The 22,466-nt window shown below is 36.7% G+C and overlaps 1 protein-coding gene and 1 long non-coding RNA gene across 2 annotated transcripts in view; both read right to left on the bottom strand.

Moving 5' to 3' along the window:
* Positions 1-22,466, bottom strand: part of LOC121733963 — a 220,587-nt gene that overhangs the window by 22,282 nt on the left and 175,839 nt on the right. The window contains exons 7-11 of the mRNA XM_042124370.1: positions 21,800-22,422; positions 16,054-16,179; positions 5,731-5,909; positions 4,663-4,802; positions 3,108-3,244 (exon numbers count right to left, since the gene is read on the bottom strand). Of these exons, the coding sequence (XP_041980304.1) occupies positions 3,108-3,244; positions 4,663-4,802; positions 5,731-5,909; positions 16,054-16,179; positions 21,800-22,422 (1,205 nt within the window). The remainder of the gene's footprint in view (positions 1-3,107; positions 3,245-4,662; positions 4,803-5,730; positions 5,910-16,053; positions 16,180-21,799; positions 22,423-22,466) is intronic.
* On the bottom strand, positions 11,820-13,100 carry LOC121733990. Its single transcript, XR_006036631.1, has 4 exons — positions 12,915-13,100; positions 12,499-12,724; positions 12,082-12,249; positions 11,820-11,967 (listed from the first exon to the last, which is right to left on the bottom strand). It is a non-coding gene; the product is annotated as an uncharacterized LOC121733990 (long non-coding RNA).

The following is a 22,466-nucleotide window of genomic DNA, read 5'->3' as shown; positions in this document are numbered from 1 at the left end:
AACTTGTGCAGTGAGTGATTGCAGTGTAAGTCATAGGAATAATCCTGAAAAATATACATTTCACCCGTAATTAATCTTCATGTCGTAATTGCTACGATGTGTTTATTTTTGCTATATTCTGGTCTTTAGTTCTCTATTTCAAATAAAATATTGTGAATCCTACCTTTTACTTTCATATTTTGCGTAACTAAAGGTACTATTGTTCCTATATTACACAAATTTTGAAGAAAAATTTTTCATCAAAATTTCTTACATATACGCTAGTGCTTGAATCAAATTTATCGATATGCTTATCGATATTTTACAATAACATAAATCTAAAATAAAAATCATTTACCTTTATATTTATCACCTTAAGCCCGGCCGCACATTATCCGAAATTTCTGATCAGAAAAATTCGGACGCCCGGCGGAACGCACTCTGTTTATACATTTTGTTGTAGACCCATCATACTAAAAGAATTTCTGACGTGTCAAAATGTATGAGCGGGGCGGGGCGTCCGAATTTTAGTGATCACAAATTCGGAAAATGTGCGGCCGGACTAAAAGGACATATTATCTTATTTCAACTAATAGTATATTATAATATAGCTAATATAATATAACTACTATAGTATAGAGTGACTCTAAAACTAGAGGAAGGTTTATATTTATATATCATAATCATTTGTTTTACAGATTCCCTCAAGATCCTCTAATAAGAGGAAAATGGCTGAAATTAATTGGGCGTGTTGGTTGGAATCCCAAGAAAAATTCAACAATATGTAGCAACATTTCATTGAAAATTTTTAAAGAAAAATTAGAATAAATACTATTTTGGTTAAAGGAGCTATCCCAACTTTATTTGTGCCAGTAAGTTTGACATACTGTTGCACTTGTTACTGAAGCAATTATTAAAAATAAGCAATTAATGCTTTTTAGTTCATTTAAGATTATACTTATATGAACTAAAAAGTATTAAATAATCCTTATTCAGTACTCAATCTTCATAATTTTGAAGTCGGTACCAGTCCTAAGTATATAAGTTGCTGTTATAGCTATTCTGTCAGAGAACTGGCGATTAGGTTAGCTGGTACCGATTGCAAAATAATGAAGATTGAGAACAGAATTATACTGAGTACAGAATAAGAATTATTTAATACTTTTTAGTTCATTTTAGTATAATATTACTATTGTCATTGCCTTGGAAGTCGGTTTTAATTTTTTGTTTAAAAATAATAATTTTACTCATTTTAGCTGTCCTTAACGTTTTCTATACTTACAGTTGGTGTTTTAAAAAATCAAAATCAAAATTGCTTTATTTCTGAACAAATCTTAAATAAAATATATTTTCAGAATACATGGTGCCTACCACCGGTTCGGTAACTAAGCCGACGAGAAGAACCGACGTAAGAAACTCGCACGCCCACTTTTTACCAAAAAAAGTGAGAAAAAAAATTATCTTTTAAAACAAAATTTACAATGCTGTAACTAAAAATTATACAATGTAAACATAGATAGATACATAATAATTGTAAGTCATGTAGAAGTAGCCTTGCAAGCAGTCATTCAGCATTCTACTCCCAAGATGTGCCATCAATTATGAAATCATTTTGGCTTTGGCACAAAACGTTCTTTGACTACTTTTTTAAATTTATTAATCGAAAGATTTTAAACGTTTTCTGGGACCATATGTTCCCATTTGAATATCAAGGAGTCACTTCGATTTCTCATTGTTTCCATCACCAGACCACCACTTTTGTGAACATGATACCTACTCGGAACAATACAATGTACAGCAAAAGAAAAAATTTGAAAATCGGTTCATAAACGGCGGAGTAATCGTTGAACATACATAAAAATATATCCACAGGCGAACGTCTAGACTCCTCCTGTTTGGAAGTCGGTTCAAAATAATTGTAATAAAATATTATGATATTTTATAATATGTATTTAATTTAAGAATAAAATATAATACACTATGTGTGTTGTTTACTTTCAACGTTTACTTTCAGTGTAAGGACTGATTTACCAGATAGATTTTACCTGAGTAATAAATAAGTAACTTTATGATGTGTTAAGTGTAAATTATTTACCCCTATAAGAACCTCATGTCATAACATATCCGACGATTGAAAAATCATTCCAAAAGAAAATGTGTATCTACTTTTCAATCGTCACCTTTTTTTGCCAATTAAAATTTATGATACCTAATTTGAAATACAAATCTATCAAAGTTGCATATTATTTATTTCTTATAGAAACTCAGGTAAAATAACTCGAACGGACTAAACTATCGATAGCAAAATACTATACTATCGATAGTAAAATATACATCACTAGAACACGCACACATTGACAGATCAAAAATGGTCACGCATTTTCGAGTTGTCAGGTGGTCTTTACGACAGTATATATTATGTCTATGGCCGGACAAATATGATAAGGTCGGCCAACGACCAGCCATCGCCATGGCAACGCAGCGAAAACACTTGCGACACGTATCAATAACACCATTTCTCACTTTTTTTATTAGCTCTTATTTATTGCCTGTAATATTACATCACGCTAATTTAAGTAGTCTTCCAAGAATTCGTTTCAAAAATCAGAACTAGGCTACAGGAGATCTAAAGACATGGTATATTAATAAGTAATTAAGTTGTCTGACGATAAAATCCCATAGAATGAAAATATAATGTCATGACATGTATAGATATTTTTATTATACAAGTAAGGGGCTATTTCATCACTTCCTCATAAGTTCTGGATGGGCTATCCACAACTTATCTGACAGATATTTTGTACTGTATCTGTGAGATAAGCTGTGGATAGCCTATCCGGCACTTACCAGGAAGTGGTAAACAGACCCTAAGAGGATCAAGTGGCGTTAAATTAATGTACTATCAGAGAAGTTGATTCCTATGCAAATCGGGGACCTAAGTAGTTTGGTTGCGTTACGTCTAACCCAGCTGACAGATCACAATTAACATTGAATTGACATATTCGACCAAATAACGTTGGTCTGTCAATTGCATAGGAATCAACTTCCTCGATGGTACAATGTGCATTGGCCATTACAGAAACTTAATAATGGCGTACATAGCCTAGTCAAACCTCTCTCTCTCTCACCTCACAATACTTAGCGCCATACGCGGGCGGCGGGCTGTCACAGAAGCGGTGTCTGCTGCGCGTCCGCGTGGAGCACCGCGCCGGCGCCGGGCACGCCGACCACGGAGACCAAGCGCCCCAACCGCCCGCGCCACCCTCTGTGAAGGATTATCATCGTTATCATCGTTATCATCATCATCATCATCATCATCATCAACAAAAAGGGTTTTTTTAATCACCAGCATAGCTAGCACAAGCACGTAGACAAACGAAAGAAACTAAATTTTGACAGTTTTACCGGAAAAACATTGGAGTAAAAGTTTCTTTCCTATCTCGATATCTTTCGCTTTTGAAAATCTATAAGTCAAGCATGACGATCCGCTTTTGACATTTAGTTTCTTGATTCTGTTTTTATTTTTATTATGGCAATTGGCTATAAAACCATGGCCAGTGTCGAGTAAATGGCGGCAAATTCAAAAAATCGATGTATAGCAACCCTGTCTATAGTCGGAATTATAGTTTTGATCTACAAACTACGAATAATAAAGTTCCTTAGTTTTTCTTATTCGTATTTCGTAGATCAAAACTATAATTCTGGCTATAGACAAGGTTACTACACGTCGATTTTTTGAATTTGCCGCCATTTACTCGACACTGGCCATGGTTTTATAGCCGAGGTGCCATAATTAAAAAAAAAGAACCAAGAAACTAAATGTCAAAAAAAAAAATATTGCCGTTGCTGTAATGGTTGCTATGGAAAGAGTTTCTTGTCTTTGTCCACTGAAACTCAAGTCGATGGGTGATGCCATGCTCGGGAATAAGATATGTAGACATGGGAAAGAAACTGCCATTACTTTCTTCCGAAGAATCGACTGGGAAACCCCGTGCTAGCTACGCAGGTTACTTTTACTTACCTGAGTAACAAGCGTGAGATTTCGATTAATACAATATACTGTTCCCTATAGGGCTTTATCTGTCATCACTTGCGTCTATAGATAGTAGAGTTTTTTTTCTGATATAAGGGGGCAAACGAGCAAACGGGTCACCTGATGGAAAGCAACTTCCGTCGCCCATGGACACTCGAAGCATCAGAAGAGCTGCAGGTGCGTTACCGGACTTTTAAGAGGGAATAGGGTAATAAGGGAGGGTAGGGATGGGAAGGGAAGGGAAGGGAAGGGAATAGGGGAGGGTAGGGAAGGGAATAGGGGAGGGTAGGGAAGGGAATAGGGTAGGGGATTGGGCCTCCGGTAAACTCACTCACTCGGCGAAACACAGCGCAAACGCTGTTTCAAGCTGGTTTTCTGTGAGAACGTGGTATTTCTCCGGTCGAGCCGGCCCATTCGTGCCGAAATATGGCTCTCCCACGTATTTTAGTCTAGTAGTTATATCTGCGACGACGCCAGTGGATACAATACTCTGAATATAGCATTATCATAATATTGTAAATTTGTAACTATAGGCAGTATCGTGGATTCATTCAACTCCTTTGGTATTCGGCTTAACTTACCTCTATATATTGAGGACCTACATCCTCACCTATTACCCCAACTAAGGCTCTATGCTACTGTAGGTATACCTGACAGAGGCAGCGTCGGCAGACAGTCCATCCGGACGTCGGCGACGGCGCCGGTGACGGCCTGGGACACGTACACGAAGCAATACTCCGGGTAGCGCTCGCTGAACAGCCGGCAGTCGAACATCGCCGTGTGCTGGCCCCTGGGAGAGAGAGAGATAATAGAAAAGAGAAGACATCTGTAGCAGCGACAAAATGAGTTTCTCTCTTGTAATTGAAGTAAGTGGAAGAATCGAACAAGTAACATTTCGTGACATACGGACAATAACTCATTTTTTCCCTAATTATTTTCATAAAACTTGTAACTTATCTACTTCATTACTAAGCTAATATATCTGGCTACACATATTATAATCCACAGTTTTTCTTTTTCAAATTATTTTTCCGGCCTTAAGGCCTCCATTTAAGCAAAAAACGGGAAGTTTTTTCATGTTACTTACCTTATTCTTCCACTCACGTCTTGAATTATTATCATCGATGCTAATACAATCGTGGAGCACGAAGAAACTTTTGCCCTCGTATTGTAGCCTGGTGTAAACGCTATAGCAATCTATGCGTGTGCGAAAAAATCTCTACGTGCTTCCTGATCGAACTATGTAAAGATCACCATCAACAGTTAAACGTCAAAAATTTTACCGACGATTAGCGGTCGCAAAATTAAAATCAGCCTGACTACTAAGTACTAAGGGCCAATTCAGACCGCAATGCGATGCGTAGATGTATTTCCAAAGTATTGAATTTGTATTAGGGTTGCTGAGGATTCCTCTTCCGCTTCCTCATAATGAGGAAGTTCCGCAATATTTTGGGTTCCTCAACCGTTACCGCATCCTCATAAATAAAAATAAAAAAATCCTCTTCCGCTACCGCTTCCTCGAAATTTAAAAGGAATTTATGAGGAATTTCACTGCGCATGCGCGTCGCGTATCCAATCATGGCAACGCACACGCCAGAGCCAGAGAATTGTATCATTCACTCATCTTTTTTGTGTGCGTTGTTGTGTATGTTTAGCTTGGGAAAATTAAGGAATTCAGACCGAATAATTCGTGTAGTGATGAATTCATAGACACATACCTGCGCACGCGCCGCTCAGCAACATATCGCAGGCGATCCGCATCCCTGCCAAACACGCGCACGCGGTCAGCACCATCTAGCGCGCACTCAGGGTACTGGAAGAGCGCCCGCACGCCGTCCCCGCACGGGAACACCGAGCCCCCGTGCACGTTCAACACGAACTGCTCCGACCAGTCCGCCTGAAAAAAGCACAGGTTAGAAAAGCACAAACAACAGAATAAAATTCATTGCAGCGGTCAAGAAAGGTTTAACACAGGAGACAGGAATGAGATAAGGTCGCATCGTCGATATCCATACTAATATTATGAAAGCAAAAGTGTGTCTATCTGTCTGTCCGTCTATTTGTCAATTTATCTATCTGTCTGTTAACTCTTCGCGCCCAAAACGCTGAACCAATTTTGCTGAAAGGTACATAGGATACTTTTATCAAGAAAAAACGTACGGTTCGCGAATAGCATAGGTACTCAATATATCTTCATTCCAAATTTCAGCAATATCGGTTCAGCGGTTTCAGCATGAAGAGGTAACAGACACACTTTCTTTATTACTGTAATACTATGAAGTATATTGTATTGAACAAAGTCCATACTAATAATATTATTAGTATGAACTTTTGTTCAATACATACGTCTTAATGGTATTACAGTAATGTAGTCTGTAATACATTACCTAATACCTACTTCCAAGCTTAAAAACGTTAACGATGAGAAACTTCAGCAGACATTATAAGTGAAATATCAGTATGTTTTATCTCCGTCGGCGATGAAAGCCAGAGATTGTGAGATAACTTGAGAGCATTAGAGCGGGGGAAAACCAGGAAAACTATTTAACACTTTATATAAAGTATCTTTAAAAGTTCCATCAGAGATAAAAGAGTAATACTTCTAGATAATAATGAAACGGAGCGAATTTTAATAACATTTTATTTGATATTATTCCCTTATTTTTAGTTTTCCATTTTGATTTTAAAAATATATTTTAGTTTTCTCTATCTAAATTAAATTTGAAAGGTGTGTCGGTCTTTAATTTGCATGTTAGGATCGTTTTTATTGCCTAAAATAATAACTATACAATATTATGTTGTCTTATATCTTGTCTGCCAAGCTACCTAGTACCTTTTTCTTTAACGTATTATGCTAAGTACTCACATACGGTGTTGCTCGATCGAGCAATAACGTCGAGCAAAACCCGCGGCTCGGGATTTCGTCCACACATTCAGCATTGCTCAATAGTTTTATTCTAAATCGATATATTTAATTCCATCGAGCCGGCTCGAAGCGAGCCTTCGAGCTGTCAGTTTTGCGGTCTACACAGTAATTATTACTTGATTCAGAGTAAAACTATCGAGCAAAACCGCATGTGAGTACTTAGCATTAGACAAGATTAAACATTGCATAGCTATAACTCTTTTTAAATTTAGATCTATACAATGTTGAATTCTGTGAAATAAGAGAGTTATATAGAATACGAGTACAATAATTACATACTTTAGTCTATAGTAAATATATTATAAAGTATAGTTTTCAATAAATGACCCTATATTATACACGAAAAGGTCACCAGCTGTATTTCAGAACTGCCAGACTAAGAACAGTCCAATCAGGGCGAAATCCCGGATTAAACTTTAATTATCTTATTTACTGGACCTTCGGGACGTGTCCCTACACGGGACAATAAAACGATCCAATTTCAGGAGGCTCCAACCGATTTTCGTGGGGATTGTATCAATAACTAGGTAAATAAGGGTAAAAATCATTTAGAGTTTAGCCAGATGTATCTTTATAAAGGATATACTTTGTATGCTTTTAGACGGAGACTAGTTGAATAATTTATAGTTGAAGATATATTTTTCAGCACAAATGACAATCATTAGGGCGTGATGATGTTAAAAAACAAACTAGCTTTAATAAACGCTTTTAAGTTTTAAAACAACGACAGTTTTAAAACTCATTTTTTTTTCTAAAAATAAAAGGTTTTAAAAAGACTAAGAACGCTTGTTCTACTCTCTTTTGTACCAAGAAGCATTATATCTAGAGTAGCTGTTGCCCGCGACTTCATCCGCGTTAACATAGTATAATAACAAAGATGGATAGTTTTCTCCTTTTTGTTTTTGTGGTTCCTTATACAAAGGGTAAAAACGGACCCTATTTAAGCAAACGTCAATCGCAAACGTCAACAAACTTTCATGTTTCTAACTCAAGAAAGGGGTACCTTGGGGGTAGCCCCAAGGGGGTGAAATAGGGGTTGAAAGTTTAAATGAAAGTTCTACAATTTTCAGAAACGCTGAAACACCTATCCAATCATTTTTAATCAGTAACCCAAACATAAAATTTCATGTTTCTAACTCAAGAAATAACGGAGTTTCATTCAAACTTTCAACCCCAATTTCACCCCCTTGGGGGTAGAATTTCCAAAAACGCTTAAATACGTATCCATTCATTTTTAATCAGTAACACAAAAATAAAGTTTCATGTTTCTAACTCAAGAAATGACGGACTTTCATTAAAACTTTCAACCCTTATTTCACCCCCTTCGGGGTAAAATTTTCAAAATTCCTTCCTTAGTGGGTGTCTACCTAATAAAACAACCCTACTCACCAAATTTCGAGGCTGTAACTTTTACAGTTTTTGCTCAGCGATGATGAATCAGTCAATCAGTCAGTCAGGACATGTAATTTTATAAGTATAGATAATAATAAAAACTTGAGAGGTATCAAGGGACACCCGAATGGAACGAAGTTCCTATGTTCGAAAAATCTGTACATACATATACACTCAAAAAAAAAAGCCCATCTATTGATGCCCAGGAATAGTAACAACGCGTCGCTGTTTATACTCAAAAAACACCATCTAGTTGACGCACAGGAATACTATCAACGCCCTCTGCCCCTACCATGCAGGTACTAATAAAAAAGTGTCGAGGTCAAATATCGTTCTGTCTAGCCTCCGTTACCCCGAACGCGCGATAAGGAACTTCGTTCCAATTAGACAACTCGAATCGAAAATTTCGACTAAGATCGCGCGTAGGTAAGAAAGTAAAAAATGCGATGTCTTATGTGAAATCCTATACATTTATATTATCTTCGTTGTCGAAACGTTTAACTACAAAACATAAGTGTATGCTGTTCTTTTCTTTTTCTTTAGAAACTGTCTTCTATTTTAAGTTCTTTTATAAAAAAAATATCTGATAAGAACATTGCACGTAGGCTTTTAACATAAGACTATAACGTAATAAGCCGCACGCCACAAAACGTATGTGTCGGTTGCATGCGCGATGCAATTTGCATACTACATCAGACATTTGCACGCTTTCAGTTTTAAAATGCAAAAAGGTTTAAGTCGTATGAAAGTTACGAGTATAATAGCTGAAGCTAAAAGGGGTTTATTTCTTTTTCAATTATCCTTCTTATGGAGAGAAACAGAAAACGAGCAGACGTAATATTATTGCTTAATGGTTAGCGAAAACCCTAACTCATGAACTCAATACACTAAAGAAAAATAAACTTTTCAAGTGTCATCATAATCCACCTCTGTTATTTCCAAAGTTCAAGATATACCTTCTTAAAAACTGGAGGCTAGTCGTAAACGTTAAGGATGCCTTCACATTTTTTCACAAATATCAGCGATTTTCAGGTACCATTTTAAAGAATTTAGAGTCACACTGCGAGGATATTTTGGTTTCAAATGAAAGATAATATATTCATCTCCACGTGTACACCATAAAAAATTTATAGCCGCATACAAAATTTTCACATAAATACGTTTTAACCATCACAACAATCGCAAATGATTTAAAAAAATGGGGTTTGATTTTTGAATTTTTTTTGTATATTTATTTTCCTTAGTTCAGTGTATTTAGCTAAATACACTGAATTAAGGAAAATAAATATACAAAAAAATTGTTGCTTAATTAGTCCCCTGTACGAATAGCTAAATATTTTATATAATAACCCTCCTGGCAGTCGGGTAAAAATAAATAACATTTCCATTTATAGGAAAAATAAGAAACGCTCACAATTTTTTTCATACATTTTCGCCCTATCAAGAACGCGGCGAGCGTCGTAACCGCCACTGTGCAAGGCGCGCTGATATTGAATATTATTTTAATGTCCATAACATCGATATTCGTCCTGCTAATTTTTGTAATAATTTTTGTGATAGCGTCCTTAACTTACATTGATACATCACGCAAGTACTGAATCATCACTGCATTAATAAAAAGATGGAATTAGTAATGAGTAATGACTAACTGGTGTGGTTGTGGTTGTTGTGTGCCTTACTGCCAACCCACAACTGTGTGGGTTGGCAGTAAGTATTATCCAGAGTTGGGCATAATTGAAATACTGGTTAATCTAATTAGCAATCTAATTGCAAAGTAATTAGACTACATTTTATTCTAATTACATTGTAATTCAAATACTTTCAAATTTAAATATAGAATTACACAAAGCAATTGATTCCTATGTAATCCAATTTCAAAGAAATCTAATTAATTTGAAATTAAGTTCTTTTGTAATTGAATACTTTGGTTTCGACTAATTACTCTAATATTATTACAGTGTCAACTGTCAGGAGTTAAAAACAGAGTACTGTATCTACTATCTAGAGGTTATTTTTTTTACGTCCGTGCTAGAGGTATTATTTTTAGGGAATTAGGTACTGTAGGTATAGGTAAATAAAGCATTAAATATGCCCATCAGATCGATACAAGAAGTGGAAAATGTAAATAATAATTTATAATATCATACAAATAAGTAATACAACATGAAGTACTTATGACATTCTCTAAGAAAAATAAAAACATTTACTTTAAGTACCAAGAAAAAGCCTTTTCTTTCTGTGGTTCAGGCGTGAAGAGGTCAGACAGATAGAACGACAGGCAGACACACTTTCGTATTTATAATTTATAATAAGTATATTTAAATACTTTAAGTATAGATTTTAAAACTTGGGACATAAAAGTAATAGCCAGTTTTGTTTGAAATTTTGAGGTTATGTACCTACCTACAGCTATGATATTATTACTTATACTTACCTAATTATATTATATACTCATTACAATATTATTAAAAAAAACATTATTGACCTACAGTGTGTATCAGTAAGTACTTATAGTTTTCGTAAAAACGTAAATAATTAATGTTTTAAAAATAATTAAGTATATTCATAAATTCAACGTACCTACTTTACTTACATATTTTTACCGTTCTACATAATAACAGTCCGAAGATAATTTGAGATGAGGATGGTATCCACTCAGTGGGATGAACTTGGACATACCTTTAGGTACAGTATAAAAGCATAGTGCAACAATTCAATACTTAATTATGAAGTTTAATAGTGGTAGTGCCAAGCTGCTAGACCTGCAGTCAAAATGGACAGTGGTAACCGGGGAAATACTACACTCTCATAAAAATAGTGTTAAATGACAGCTTCAGCTGTTGTGTTTTGTATGTTAAGTGAGAGCTGAACACAAAATTTCCTCTTCGTCTGCAGGACACCATAATCCCTTTGTTTTTAGATCTCACTCTTTAAGCTCGGCAAGGCATTCATAATAATTTTTGTAGACTACGGAGCTGCTTAAGCATTTCCTTACCTATAATCATATTATGCTGTTTTGTGCTTGTACGCTACGTTTGTAGATTACAAAAGGTTCGGGTGCAGGCATTAAGATATAAGTACTACATACACAGGTAATAAAACAACACTTTTTTTTAAGTAAAACTTTATCATAATTTATAACTTAATAATTATTCTTATTACAATTATATTTATCTAAGATAGGGGCAGGGGCAGGAGTACCCTCATGGCGAGCATAGCTTAGGTACCAAATGATGCTCATAAACATGTGAGCAGCATCCCACTGTTCTTAAGCCTACAATGCAGTAACAGCAATAGCTTTTGATAGCGACCTGACCATTCATGTTTCTTTCTGTTACAATAAATACAAAATAAGTTTTTCCTTCTGGAAAAACTTATTTTGTTGGCAGTTAAATGGCAGGACTTTTTTTAGCTTAAAGCACAACAACACAACACAGGCACAGGCAACTCGAGGCACAACATTTTGCTCAGGATTCATTCATTCTTGAAAAACGCAATGTCCTGGTGTTTCAGCTGCTCTTCTTATATTGAACAACACTATATTTTGTTGGGATCTTTCATCAGCTTCTGGAATATCTGACCTTATGTCTCGAGCTTGGTTCCAACAAACTCCAGAAACTTCATTCATAGATGACATCTGTAAATAAATCATTTGATGAGATGGACAGATATCAAAACAACAATAGTAAAAAACAAATTAAACACTGACATACGTTAATTTGATTATTAGATTAGAGTTTAAACTATATACCTCTTGTTGCTCCAGCAAACGAGTAATGTTTTCAGGATTCCACTCTAAGTCTGAAGTTGTGGTGTCCAGACTGGCCACATACAGTACACATTAAAGCTGATTCCATATATTCAGGTTGAAAGTCCTCAATTACTTGGACTATTCTGGTTCTTCATCTTGAGACCAAAGCTAAAATAAAAATATAATTAGAGAAAAGCTTGCCATGAATCCGGTATTACACTGAGGAAATAAATTACTTTATTTCCTACTGCAATAATGAATTAAGAAACACTAGTGATGGTACTACATATAAATTTATTTTAATACCTTACTGGTCTCCACAACACAGGGAATCCTAGTATGGAGATCAGTGATTGTGTAAGAATATCCTGTAAAATTTTTATGTGAAAATAAAGATTTGTTTGGTTGTTTGTTTACCTCTCGTGCTTGAATCCAAGAAGATACTATAGAAGCCACTCTTTGTTGTTCTTCATTTGTCCCTTCAATTAAAATTCTGCATCGATTTGCTATTACTATGGATAATCCACATGATACAACACAGATATTATGATGGCCAACCGCTGCTGCTGCTGGACATATTTTCAGTAGATGCATGATACGCAAGTTGCCAGCATGCATGGCAAATATGATCAGTAGGTGTAATCTGGAAATAATGATAGTGATTAGAAGTATTGTTAATTATTCCCTACTTTTTCCTTAATAATACTTAGGTACTTTGCTAGATTAGTTTCATGGTTTAAAATGAAAGGAAAACATTTCAACACTTAAAATTTAATAAAAAGTTCATGGTTAGGCTAACATGTAAAATATATTATTTGAAGTAAACTACTTACATAATATCCAAGATATATCCACAGTCGATTAATATTCACAAGATCTTTACTCTCGTCGCATAAAGCAGGCCTTCTCAGTTCTCAATTTGAAAACAACAGAAAATAACTGACAATCACAAGTCACAACTCACAACTGCTACCCAAACAAATTAATAGGTACATGCTGCTACCGTTGATTGTGTTGGATGTTGAGAATAATATTATAATAATTACTACCGCGGGTTTCATAATCTTTGGTTCAAGCAGGGTTGCCAGATCAAAGACCGATCAAATCGCCACTTCGCGATAAAAAGATAGCCCAAAGTAGCCCAATAAAAAAGAAACACGGTAATTAAACGTAATGTCAATAAAACGTATGAATAATATTATATGCTACTGTTCTATTACATTAGAGTTATGTATTTACATGTAATTTTATCAATATTTTGAGACTTGCTTCGTTTAATTCAAGAAGCTTATATAATATAACATAAGATTCTTGGTTTAATTGGATACTTGTAAATTTGCATTAGTGGTAACGAGTTGTTTTTATTTTTTGGGGTTTTTTTCCCAACTATAAAAGTGACACTTAGCAATGAAAATCTATAATTCATAGTATTTATTTTAAAATTATGTATTTACAAATAAAAAATGTTTTATGCATATTAATCGTCATCTGCTGCAAAAAGTTGGATGGTGTCGAGCAAATTACGATCCAACATATCTACTCAGTATATATATGTACTAGCTGTTGCCCGCGACTTCGTCCGCGTGGACTTCAGTTTATAGCGCGCGATGTCAACAAAATTGGTGTCAAAAGCTTTTATAAAAAAAACCCTGGTACCCCTTAAATCAAAACAGCTGTGCAGTGTGCACATAATATTTCATTTTTTTTAATTAAACTTTATAATATATTATGCCAAATTTTAAAGCTTATTTAGCCCTCCAATTACACAACTTTACCCATAAGCTATTTATCATTGATAGGTTTAAGGTTACGTCACTGTATATATAATATAATATAAAGTACTGACTTATTAAATAATGTAAAAAAGAAATAACAATCGAAAAAAATCGAAACTCAAATTCACGATGATACCACCTCTTATAGAAAGATGTTGGGCAAGCGTTAGCGCGATGTAAGAGACGTAAGGCGCCATCTAGTATGAATTTTTGGAACTAACTTAATTTGAACAAATTTTCGTATTTTCACCCTCTTACAACCCTTTTTTCCAGTAAAAAAAGTAGCCTATGTCCTTTCTCAGGCTTTAGACTATCTGTATACAAAATTTCATTACAATCGGTTCGGTAGTTTTGGCGTGAAAGCGAGACAGACAGAGAGACAGACAGAGATACTTTCGCATTTATAATATTAGTATAGATTATCTATGATATCTACTGCCTCTCTCTCACAGAACACTAACACTCCTACCGGAGCTCTCTCTGCTCCTGAACAGAATGATATTCAACAGCCACCCACGCGGCGAACCACAGATTATGAGTGAAAGTGGCCGCGCATAGACAACGCATCGCTGCGTTCGTTGATATTATGGCCGCGTTCACGAAAATACAATAGTAGGCAGTAGCCCAATAGGCGATAAGTAAAAAACCGTGTCGCCCAACAGGCGATAAGTCGCCATTCCAAATTTTTTGTAGCCGCGGAGGACCGCAAAATAGCCCAATTGGCTACTTGTCGCCCAATCTGGCAACCCTGGGTTCAAGTTGAAATTAGTGGATTAATGAGATTTGAGATTTTCTAATGATTTTCTTCATCTGTCTTCTTCTTCTTCTTTATAAATGGCCTCATTAACTGATTGCCATGACAAGAAAAAATATCGATGGAAAAAATTAGAACAAAATATACATTTATAATATGTACAATGTAATGTGATTTTATGTAATATATTCTTTTCATTATGAGATATAAGTAAATAAGAGTTTAATAATAATTCATAATAAACGTTTCTATAATAACTTTAGTATTTATTAAGTATTTTACTTATGGCAACATTAAAAAAATAAAACATAAAATGATAGGTCTACCAGAATCTGATAGCAAAAAGTGAGAAAGTAAATTGAGTATTGACTCTAGCAATACCGGGGTAATTGGAATAAAACATTTTGATCCTTTTTTTTCTTATAGCGCCTGATTCTGTGTGTGAAACATGCAAATATAAAAAACTATCTAATGATCAAGGATATTTTTTGATAATCTGCTGCTAAAAATCGCCATCAGATTCTGATAGATCTACATTATAAATACCTATTTAGATAAGTTTATCAAAATAGATAGTCTAATTGCCATAATAAAAATTCTGTTGTGTGTACATAGTAAAAATTCTGTTGAAAAACAACAACAAAATTATGCTATATGGATCCTGCCATTCACCTTTATTCGAACCACAATTTAAATATACGTGAGAGAGCCATGCTTCGGCACGGATGGGCCGGCTTGACCGGAGAAATACCACGTTCTCACAGAAAACCGGCGTGAAACAGCGCTTACGCTGTGTTTCGCCGAGTGAGTGAGTTTACCGGAGGCCCAATTCCCTACCCTATTCCCTTCCCTACCCTCCCCTATTCCCTTTCCTTCCCATCCCTACCCTCCCCTATTACCCTATTCCCTCAAAAGGCCGGCAACGCACCTGTAGCTCTTCTGATGCTGCGAGTGTCCATGGGCGATGGAAGTTGCTTTCCATCAGGTGACCCGTTTGCTCGTTAGCCCCCTTATTTCATAAAAAAAAAATTAGTTTATAAGTAGATATTATTTCTGAGTTAATATGTAATATTTGTGATTATTTTACGAAATGGGAAGTCCTATTGTGAACTGTCAATCCAGGATACACCGACGTTAAACTAGGGTCTAGGACTTATCATTATGAAAAAAAAAGTAATTCCATGTATTTAAATTACAAGTAATCTGAATAAATTGTAATTAGAATAAAATTTATTCCAATTACATTCGAATCAACTACTGGTTAATTTCAGGTGCACAATTACTTCATCAATCTGATTATTTTGTAATCAGATTAACAACTACAATGTATTTGTAATTGTGTAATCGTTAATCTAATTACTTTTTGCCCAACTCTGGTATTATCACATCGTTTTGTGACACATTGTATAAACATGCAGGACTCTCTTGTTAATAGTTTCATACCTTAATAAAAGCAGTGACGAGGTCCCTCGCGGCGGCGGCGGGGCGCAGCGTGAGCGCGTAGTCGCCGGCCTGGCCGAACAGCTCGCAGCGCAGCGTCATCGTCCGGCGGCCGGGGAAACCGTGGATCTGGGGAACAGGGAGAACATTGGTGGCAGCTCTGGTATAGGCAGTATAGACCATGACCCATAGACCTTACCATACACCATATAGACCATAGACCGTGGTCTATGAGCGGCAGCGTCCTATGGCGTCCTAGGGGCGGTGCCTCCTGGGACAGCGGCAGAGTTCGTACATAGGGGTGACAAAATTAAAGTGGCCTATACTGATTAAAAAGTATAAATCCGGCCCTGGGTAGAAGTGATGATGAACTAAATCCAACTAGTGCTGTTTGTAAACTGAATTACTAGACGACGCCTGCAACTCCGTTGCGCCTACATTCTTTTATCGTGCGGGAACCGGACATTTTCCCGGAACGAAAAATATCCTATGGCCTTTCCCAGGACTCAAAGTATCCCCATTCCAAATTTCAGCAAAATCAGTTTAGCAGTTTGGGCGTGAAGAGGTAACAGACAGACACACTTTCGCATTTATAATATTAGTATGGTTGGATAAAATGTTACAACGTCAAAGGAAAATGCTGACACAAAATGTTGCGTTCAGCTCAGCTCGCTTAATCTAATAATTTTAATTATTGTATATTGGTATTTTGTACATAAATACAGCATTAATCCTTATCCAATTAAATAACTTATTTTTTTTTTTTATTATTTATTTATTTAGGTAACAAACAGTCCTTAACAAATATGTATAAACGTTTTAACTACAACTAGACCTAAAGTACCATAACATCAATACAAAATATTAACATTCAAAAAAAGTACAACTAATACAACTTTTTTTATAATAAAAGTACAACTTTACATATTATAAAGTATCCTATAACCTACACACAAATGCAATGATAATACATAAATAAATTTATTAATAAGTATTTTATGAACCAAATATTACCTCATTTAATTCTCTTTTGTATTGTCTTAAATTTTTTGAAAAAATATCGACAGAATTCAGATCATTATTGTAGCAGGAACATGATCGCCTGAAGAAGGTATTTCTCGCGTAGTTTGTATGATAGGGCGGGACATAAAACGTGTCCATACTACGTGAAGATGGTCGCGGAACTTTTAAATAAATTTTGCTTAAGAGATTAGAGGAATTAATGGAACTATGCAGAATTTTGAAAAGAAACACACTATCTAAATATTTACGTCTTAAGTCTAATTGTTGAATATTATGTCTAGCTGCACTCTCAAGATGGTCAGTAGACCGTGAGCCAGACCTAAAATCTAGTGTTTTCAAAAATTTAAACTGGACCCTTTCAATACGTTTGATGTTAAAAGCATAATCCGGATTCCAAACAACACTCGCGAACTCAAGAACACTTCGAACATAAGCATTATACAGCAGCTTAAACGTTTCTACGCGTTTAAAAGGTTGACCTATACGAATAATTGTTCCCAGTTGTTTGTAAGCTTTAGCTACAATCCCATCGATATGCTCATTAAAATTCAGCTTGGAATCCAGGGTCACTCCCAGATCGCGTATTGAAGACACCCGACCAAGGGCTCGACCACTAATCCTGTAGTTAAAAACGATTGGGTTTCTCTTCCGCGTAAAAGTTATAACATGACATTTGTCAGTATTTAAATATAATTGGTTAGCTTCACAATATGAGTCGAGACTATTCAGATCGTTTTGTAATTCAATACAGTCATTATTTGTCTTGATAATTTTATAGATTTTTGTGTCATCTGCGTAGAGAAGGTGATGAGAATTCCTGAAACATTTTCGAATATCATATACGTACAGGATGAAAAGAAGAGGTCCCAGAATAGACCCCTGTGGAATGCCCGACCTGTTCACTAGAAACGTAGATTGAAATCCCTTTAGCGCGACTGCCTGACTACGATTGGATACATAAGACTCCACCCATCTCAGTAAATCGCCGTGAACACCGAGCTCCAAAAGTTTTTTGATGAGAACTGAATGATTTATTTTATCAAATGCCTTCGAGAAATCGGTGTACACGGCGTCTACTTGGTATCCTGCATCCATGGCGTTAAGTATGAAGTCTGTATAAGACACTAAATTAGTAGCAACCCCACGTGACTTACGAAAACCATGCTGTTCGTCAGATAGAGCATGATTTATTTGTGTACATAATGTGGAAGTAATTATCTTTTCCATAATTTTCCCAAAAACACAAAGTTTCGATATAGGTCTGTATTGTTTTATGTCGTGTTTATCACCACCTTTTGGGATAGGAGTCACTAAAGCCTTTTTCCAGATAACTGGAAAACACCCTTCCGAGATTGACTTACGATAGATTAAAGTAAGGGGTATTGAAAGTTCCCTATGCAGCTTGTTGATAAGTATGGGGTGTACTTTGTCATACCCAACTCCTTTATTTACATTTACTTGCTTAAAATATTTTGATACAGTAGGTTGAGAGAATTCAATAGTTGATAAATTAACCGGCGACGACTCATTTAAAACGTTCATACCTGAATGTGTGGTGTCGCTAGAAGCTACAAATACCGAATTAAAATAGTCGTTAAACATATCACAGATATGATCTGGATCAGTGGAAGTTTCCCCATTCAGATTCATGTAAGCGGGTACGGAGTTAGACCCTAACTTAGACTTAATAAACGACCAAAAGTATTTTGGTGATGAATTTATTTTGTCCTCAGAAAATTTTATAAAGTTATTATAACATTCTTTTTGAAGTTTTTTCTCTTTCGAGCGTAATTCTCTGAATAATTCGTAATCATAGGCATTGCTATACTTTTTCCATCTACTGTGAATTTTCGATTTTTGTCTAATTAGTTTTATAAGGGACCTAGAATACCAGGGGGGAAAATTCGTACTCGACTTGACAATTTTTTTTGGAATAAATTGATCCATTAAGTCATAAAAAATGTTGTAGAAGTAAGTAACTGACTCCTCCGTATTAAGATAGGAAAGTTCCGACACCCAATCGATAGCTAAGATGCCTTCGCTCATCTGCTTAAAATCTGTAGCATGGTAAATAAATTTAATCCGGTTATTCTCCTTCAAGTATGTAGTAGCAGCTAAGGTGAAATTTACACAAATCGATTTGTGGTGGGGGTCTTCAGCAGTGAGAGGGTCCGCACAACTCGTCACCGAACAGTCACCAGTACTGAGCACCAGGTCCAAAATACGGCCATTGCAGTTAGTACAGGCATTATACTGAGAAAGATCGGTTAATCGCATAAAATCTGCTAGCGAAGTGGCTTTAGAGTCATTGTTCGTATTTAAACTTAACATCGAGTCGCCGTCGTGATACCAAGTCGCGTGCGAGATATTAAAATCGCCGAGTATTAAGAAGTAATCATTAGAATTATTTAATATAATATCTGACGTGCTATCATAAAATTTTTGAAGAGTTTCGGCATGATTACTTCCGTGCGGAAAGTAACAACTCGCAACGTGAAGTATTATTCGATTCGATGCCCGCCGCGGAGCACGAGGCATAGTGTGCGCGCGCGCCGCGGCCGGGAGCTCCACGCTGAGCCACACGACCTCCGCGCCGCTCTCAGTGCACCAGTCGTCGCGGGCTCGCGCACACACGCCGCGCCGCACCGCTATCAGTACTCCGCCGCCCCGGGAGCCCCGCCCGTCGCCTATAGCTCGATCCCTCCGATACACATCATATTTGTTGTAGAAATATTCACAGTCATTAAAGTCGGGCGTGAGCCAAGTCTCTGTTAAAACTATTAAATCGTAGTTGTTCTGCAATACGTTAGACAAAAAGGCATGGGACTTAGTGCGCAAACCTCTAGTGTTCTGGTAGTAAATAAATAAAGAATTAAGCTCCATCTTTTTTAGTAGTAAAAGTCAAATGAAAAAGCGTAGTATTGAAACTCCCAGGACAAGAAATACCTTCCTCGATACATTTAAAAGAAAAACTTAAATACATTGTTGATTTAATGTAAATCTATATGGCCCTTTACAGCATATTATGATTTTTAAATGCATATTTTCGAAGATAATTATTATTACAGATTTAAAAATTGCGGGAAGTAGCTTTTGCGGCGGTACCGACAAATGCGGGCCACGGATGAATTTACAAGTCAAAACTGCTGAATCGATTTTAATCATTTTTAGTGTTTTAGTAGCTATATTTTATTTTATACCCCATGCGAAGCCGGGCGGGTCGCTAGTAATACATAAGATGCATCAGCAATCCAAAGGAATATCTGATATCTTTTCATTTGCGCTAGCGATTTTGAGATAATGAAACTTAAATACGGTATGTGAAGATCGACTTGAAATTACGCCGTGGTTCCGTATTCTTGAAAATATATTTCACAGACAGGAGGTTTTAATTTTACTATCCATACTTAGTATTATAATTTATAAATGCAAATGAGCGTTTGTCTGTCTGTCTGTTACCTCTTCACGCCCAAATCGCAGACCCAATGTTACTGGGTATGGAGATACTATGGCCGGTATAAATAGTCAGTACTTAAGATGCGACCCGGTCTCAAGACGCGGTTCGGCTCTGTGATTGGTCCAAATTTTGATAGCCAACCAATCACAGAGCCAGAACCGTGTCTTGAGACCGAGATGCATCTTGAGTACTGACTATTTATACCGGCCTATGAGTCCCGGGAAAGGACATAGGATATTAATTTAATCCCGGTTTCCGCACGCTTAACGAATTTTAGCACAACGTTGTTGCTGGCATCGTCTAGTTATATTTCATTCAGTGTAACAAGAGGAAATAATAAAAGCTGTGACAATATTCACTGGCTCGTGCATCGAAAGTGGTCCGGTCCACTGAGTATTATTACAATTTTGTTATTGTCAACTATTTGTTTATTTCATGTTAAGAAAAATAACAATACTTAGGGCCTGTTTCACCACTTTCTGATAAGGCTATCCACCAATTAACTACAAAAGAAACTCTTTCAGGTCTTAAGAAGATGTAATTTATAACTAAGTACTTAATTGCAATAGTTGTAATTTCTAATTTTAAATAATAATTATATTTTAATATATCAAGATCAAGAAACAGATCAAGAAACATTTCAGCCAGGGAACCCCAAAACCCGACTTCACTCGAATAATGCCACCACATTAGTTTCCCAAGAATAACGAGCTCCTTCTCGACTTTAGAAAATATTAAAAGTACAAGAATAATTCAAGGCTCTCCAGTCTCTTCGAACGGCAGACCCTCAGAGCCGAGATAAAGAGACGTGTTATTGAGATACCGTTTTTTGGACTCCATTCAAAACCACGAAACGTAAGATTTTAGTTCAATGTAGGCTTTTTCTGTAGTTTCTCAAGGATTTAGACGTTTTAATTTGTTAATGTAGAGAAAATTTTAATGAAAATTGTCTTTACTGTAATTTGCTCGATTGTACTTGTGGGAATAATATATTTTTAAGCCCGGTCGCCATATAGAGATAAATTTTGAAAAATTAAAATTATTTGCCACTTTTAGAGCAAATAAACGGATTGAATAAAAAAAATAGGCATGTGTTAAAATTACTCTCTATCTGAAGACCCGACTTGAGGGCACGCATTGCAAAAATCTGCAACAAAACTCATAAGTACATTTCGATGCGATGCGGATTCGTAGTTTTGTGTGGGAGCCCTTAGTTGGTTGGTTGGACGAATTGATAATATCAGAAATTTAGGATATCAAAGCGCTTACCTGTTCAGAATACAGCACATGCGCATGAGAGCTGGTGTTCCTGCCATCACACAGCACCGCGCCGCCGCTCGAGTGACCGCAGTACAGCAGCTCCAGCCAGAAGTCTGCATTGGACTTGAGCGGAGCACACACGGCCTTCGGAAACTCCAGAATAGCCGTCACTTGCCGCTCCGGATACGTCTGGATCTGTTCTGGAGTCACGTCGAGCGTCGCAGGCGGCCAGAGCACATCGAACTTCCACGTCTTGATGATGCCTTCACCCGTTTCGAGGATAACTCCTGACACGTCTCGCTTGACCTTGACCGCGTCGATCGTGGAGTTGTCCTCAAACACGTACTCCTTGTCTGCTACTATCTCGATGTAGTAGATGCCTCCCCTGGAGAAGTACCCGCAGGGGATCGTCAGGCGGCTGTCCGAGTCCAGGGTCAGAGGCATAGTGGCGAGGAGGGCGCGCCCTTCGTCGTCCTCGCGGGCGAGGCGCACCCTCAGGGCGCCGCCGGGGGCGCCGCGCACCCGCATGTGGACGTCGCCCCCCAGAGCCACTAGGGGCGAAGGCACCTCCACCCATACCTCGCTCAGATCCACCCGCTCGTCCGAGTATGGGTTCACGAAGAGTATTCCACCTGGAAGATAAAAGAGGTTATTGAATGTGTCGATTGGCTAGCTC

Source organism: Aricia agestis, chromosome 14 (assembly GCF_905147365.1).
Source record: "Aricia agestis chromosome 14, ilAriAges1.1, whole genome shotgun sequence".
Classification (NCBI taxonomy): Eukaryota; Metazoa; Arthropoda; class Insecta; order Lepidoptera; family Lycaenidae; genus Aricia; species Aricia agestis.
This window is presented reverse-complemented; position numbering and strand designations above follow the sequence as displayed.